General features: G+C 39.1%; 1 protein-coding gene across 1 annotated transcript; it reads right to left on the reverse strand.

Annotated features, from left to right (window-relative positions):
• Nucleotides 1-2,898: 2,898 nt before the first annotated feature.
• LOC131306763 (uncharacterized) lies at nt 2,899-3,617 on the reverse strand. The gene is made up of 2 exons (XM_058333187.1): nt 3,033-3,617; nt 2,899-2,913 (listed from the first exon to the last, which is right to left on the reverse strand). The coding sequence occupies exons 1-2, from the start codon at nt 3,615-3,617 to the stop codon at nt 2,899-2,901; spliced, it is 600 nt and encodes a 199-aa protein (XP_058189170.1).
• Nucleotides 3,618-5,668: the final 2,051 nt, after the last annotated feature.

The following is a 5,668-nucleotide window of genomic DNA, read 5'->3' on the forward strand; positions in this document are numbered from 1 at the left end:
TGATGATTTGTTGATCGTTTCCACTCTTTAAACAATCGTTAAATGTCATCTTAGTTTCTTTGTAAATGGGAAATGTATCGTAAAGCTGGTTAGGAGTACCGTAGGCTATATGGGGTGCCGTAGTGAGTATTATGGGTAGACGTGAGCATGTCTAGCAGGATCTCTTGTCCTCTTGATTCGTTGAACTATTAGTTCCCAATGGCATTCATTATCTAAGGTTTAAGTATCGATACAGACGGGCCGTACGTCATATAGTTACTATGGGTTGGTAAATTACTTAGAGTATGGTGACATATGTGGGGAATGGTATGTGTTTATTCATTAGTCGATGTTATGATATAGTTGATTGTTTAGAATGCTTGAAGTGAAATCGATGTTGTGAAAGAACTGTTTGGGATGATTAAATTGTGATTTTTTGATCGACACGTACGGATATAATGAGATTTGACACTACGGGTATTACCATTCGGTAGAACAGCTGAAATGGTAAGATGACTAGGCTAAAAATGAATGGATGGTTATGCGATGTGCGTTTCCGCTAACCAGCGAATTACGACATAACGAATGGACGATTATGCGATGTGCGTTTCCGCTAACCATCAAATTATAATATGACGAATGGACGGTTATGCGATGTGCATTTCCGCTAACGAGGGATTTATGATGCATGGATTGATGTTTGCTTATCGATGAAGGGATAAATGGTTAATTTTATCAAAATTTTGTTTTAAGGATGGATTTTGGTTTTGGAAAGAGAGTTTTTATTAAAAATCCTCCGGTATTCTTGAGCGAATCAACGATTTTCGGTATTCGTGCACTGAATTAATGGACTCCGGCTATTCAAGCTCGAATCAACAGAATGTGACCGTATTGGTCTTGTTTTTCACAAATCATTTTGCAATCAAAAAGGAAAGTTTTTATGGGAAAGAGATTTGGTAATTGAGAATGTGAAATCGAGATTGGTTGTCGAGTCCATACATGGAGTAAATGAAGTGGTTGAGAATCCGTTGTAGGTTTGTTCAGTTAAAGGTGAGCTTAGTACAACTTCTAGTTTGAATTATGCATCGATAGGAATCCTGATAAGATGATTTAAACATTGAAGTCGATGTCCGTTTGTTACTTGGTAAACCATCGTTGCCTGTGTTCGTTCGTTAAAACTCATTCATTCCTGGTACATATTCTTCGCATTTTCATAGAACTTGAGTATAGATTTTTCTACTGGGCTAGTTTAGCTCAACCTATCATTTTCAAGTCATTACAGGTCACTGTCATGGAGTGCATGATGTTGTTATCAAGTAAAGCTTTTTTTTTTTTTTTTTTGGAGAATACTTGAAAATCTTTGTGTTAACCAAATCGCATTGTAATGTTTTTTTATCTACTTTGGAATTCTGTAAATTTCTTGGGCAAGTTTGCGGATTTGGGGAATTGAGATTATAAATTGTAACTCCTGTGAGGATTTAAATTATCAAATGTTACTATTATTTATGTTTAAAAATCAAGGGCGTGACACCAACATATAGTGGCACATCTGCCGCAGCCCATGTATCTAAGGTATTGTGTCCCGCACACCAAGCTCACATTCACCGTTAATTAGACGGCACGACACCATGACTTGGCGTGACTCACTCCACAATCCTTTCGCGTGTACAATCAACACACAACAACATGCATATTAATAACTAAACCTCAGTTAGCATGATATACAATCTCCAAGCATGTAATATCTCATTGAACATAATCATATCAAACACACTCACCTTTTTATCGACCGAAGTATGCCAACTAAGGTTTCGGCACCTCCCGAATGACCGGCTCTTTACCTAGCCACAAGTTAACTCATATTAGCTACGAATTCCACGAATACTCGGCACAAAGTTATAAAGGTAATAATAAGTTAAATGATGTTCAACAAACCCAAATAAGTCCAAATCAATACTTAGAAGTGTCCCACAATAAGTGCGAATCTCAAACACCACTCAATTCTCCGAAAAGATAACATATTCCACAACCAATCTGTCTTAGAATGAGCATAACATTTTATAGGTTTAGAATTAGATCATGAAACCACCTTTAGAAAGTACGCTTTTAGTACATGAATTTTGATATATAGTTTGCCCAAAACAGAGTCCGGATGAAAAAGATATGATCGTTCGAAGTTCCACAGTAATTGCTGAAAAGTTACCCGAGAGGTACCGGTACCACGAAAACTTGGTACCTGTACCAACACAAAATTGACACAAATGTTTCAGATTTGCCTTGATGGTACCGGTACCAGAAAAAAGTGGTACAGATACCAATTCCAACGAAATTTCAGCATGTTTTTCTTCCGATTCCCAACCTTTTCCTCTACTCAAACCACATCTAAAACTCCTCAAAATTACACCAAATCATGCTTTAACTCAGGAATAACAATGAGCTACTCAATAACATCAAACCCCATGAATCAAAGAAGCTTAAAATACAACTCAAGTTATTCAAGTGGTGTTCTTCTCCTACCCAAATCAACTTGCATCATCTAATTAAAGCATGAACCCAACTATTAAAGCATGAAATTAAGCTTACTCAAACATGAAATCTAATAATTAAAACATGGAATTACCTAGATGATCAACAACCTAGACAACCAAGAACCTCCAAGCTCTCCTCTCTCATTTTCCTTCTTCTTCTTTCTATTCCTCTCTCTCTCTCTCTCTCTCTCTCTCTCTCTCTCTCTCTCTCTCTCTCTCTCTCTCTCTCTCTCTCTCTCTCTCTCTACGTTAGAAACAAGATGGGAATAAGGGAAGAAATATCTCCCAAAATATCCCCCAGGATATTGATAAAGTCTTAAGGAAAACTTCTCCAACGCAAGTGAAACCACTTGCTCACTTATGCTCCACCCTTAAGTCACACACAAGACCCTCAAACTTCCATCATCTGCAAATCAACCCATAAAACATATAATTCAATTAAAAGAAGAATTAAATATTCTAATATCCGGGACAGGTATTACAACTCTCCACCCCTTAGAAAATTTCATCCCGAAATTGAATTACCTGACTAAAACAAATGCGGATACTTTGTTTCATCAACTCCTCGCCCTCCCACGTGGCCTCCTCAACTTTGTGATTCTGCCACAACACTTTCACATAGGGTATCACCTTAGAACATAAAACCTTCTCCTTTCGATCAAGAATCTCAACCAGTGTCTCCTCGTAGGACAAATCCTCAGAAAGTTCCAACGGTTTCGAACCCATAATAAGTGATGGGTCTCCCATGAATTTCTGAAGCATAGAGACATGAAACATGTGCAACCGAGCCGACTCAACCGGTAATGCCAAACAATAAGCTGTAACGCCAACTCTTCCGACAATTTCATAAGGACCAATGTATCTTGGTGCCAATTTCCCTTTCTTTTGAAAATGAATAACCCCTTTCCAAGGTGAAACACGAATAAATACAAAGTCGCCAACCGCAATCTCTAGATCACGTCTCCTTTTATTCGCATAACTCTTTTGTCGGCTCTGCACAATTTTCAATCGTTCCCTAATCAACCTAACACCATCAGCTGTTTGTTGTATTAACTCTGGACCCAACGTTTCCCCCTCGGTGGCCTGTTGTTCCAACTCTCGAGCCAACATACTCTTTTCACCTACATCCTCCCAACAAATCGGTGTCCTGCATCTTCTGCCATACAAGGCCACATACGGTGGCATGCCAATACTACTTTGGTAGCTGTTATTATAAGCAAATTCTGCCAACGATAAGTTCTCCTCTCAACCGCCACTGAAATCCAGAACACTCGCTCTCAACATATCCTCTAAAATCTATATAGTCCGCTCTGACTGACCATCTGTTTTGTGGGTGAAATGCAGTACTAAATTTCAAAGAAGTCCCCATAGCATGTTGTAGACTAAACCAAAATCTAGAAGTAAATTTAGGATCCCTGTCACTAACGATAGATATAGGTGCCCCATGCAACCTAACAATCTCATCAACATATAACTTAGCATATTGATCTGTGGTGTACGTAGTCTTAACCAGTGAGAAGTGAGCCAATTTTGTCAACCGATCAACAATAACCCAAATAGAGTCATATCCCCCTTTTGAATGCGGCAAACCTGTCACAAAATCCATCATCACATGTTCTCATTTCCACTCCGGTATAGGTAGATTCTACAGTAAACTCGCCGGTCTCTGGTGTTCCACCTTCACTCGTCGACAAGTTTCATAACCAGCCACAACTCTGCAATCTCTCTTTTCATACCACTCCACTAGAAATATTCTCTCAAATTACGATACAATTTAGTGCTTCCCGAATGCATAGCATATGCAGAACAATGAGCTTCATCCAAAATTTCCTTCTTTAAAACCATGTCATTTGGCAAACACATTCTCTTTCCAAACAAAATCATACCATCATCTCGAACACTGAACCCAGGCATTTTCCCCTTCACTACACTGTCTAAACTTTTGCAAATGAGGATCTTGCCACTGCCCATCTCTGATTCGATCTATAAACAAAGGTCGAACACTGAAATGAGCTAACAAAGCCCCACCACCCCCCAATGAAAACTCTACCCCCATTTGCTTCAACTCAGTAAAAATTGAAACTCTCGAACACTATATACATGCCAATCTCCCTGCTATTTTTCTACTTAAAGCATCGGCCACCACATTTGCCTTATCTGGATGATAGTGTATAGAACAATCGTAGTCTTAATCAACTACATCCACCGTCGTTGCCTCAAATTTAACTCCTTCTGCGTGAACAAGTATTTTAAACTCTGATGATCACTAAAAATCTCACACGATACTCCATACAAATAATGCCTCCATATTTTGAGAGCGAATACCATGACCACTAACTCCAAATCATGCGTAGGATAATTCTGTTCATGAACTTTCAACTGTCTCGATGCATAAGCTATAACCTTACCCCGCTGCATCAAAACACAACCCAATCCTTGCAATGAAGCGTCAGTGTAGACCACCAAATCCTCTGTACCAATCGAAATTGTCAAAATCGGTGCCAATACTAACAGTTTCTTCAACTCAAGAAAACTGCCCTCACACTCTTCAGACCATACAAATTTCACATCCTTCCTAGTCAATTTTGTCATCGGTAAAGCAATCGCGGAAAGGCCCTGAATAAACTTCTGATAATATCTTGCCAAGCCAAGAAAACTTCAAATCTCTGAGACACTTTTGGGACTCTCCCAATTAATCACCGCTTCTATCTTCTTAGGATCTACACAAACTCCATCAGCAGAAAATCACGTGCCCCAAGAATTCCACACTATCCAACTAGAATGTACACTTGCTAAGCTTCCCGAATAAATGATTGTCACGTAAGACCTATAGCACGATATGTAGATGATCCTCATGTTCCTCTTTGGTGCAAGAATAAACCAGAATATCATCGATAAACACGATAACGAAAGTATCCAAGTATGGCCGAAATCCTTGATTCATCAAATCCATGAAAACCGCCGGAGCATTGGTCAAACTAAATGGCATAACCAAAACCTCATAATGACCATACCTGGTATGGAAAGCTATCCTCGATACATCACTTTCCCTTACCTTAATCTGATGATAGCCCGATCTCAAATCAATTTTGGAGAATACCGTAGCCCCGTGCAATTGATCAAACAGGTCATCTATCATCGGCAATGGATATTGGTTTCGA

This window comes from Rhododendron vialii, chromosome 11a (assembly GCF_030253575.1).
Source record: "Rhododendron vialii isolate Sample 1 chromosome 11a, ASM3025357v1".
In the NCBI taxonomy this organism is placed as follows: Eukaryota; Viridiplantae; Streptophyta; class Magnoliopsida; order Ericales; family Ericaceae; genus Rhododendron; species Rhododendron vialii.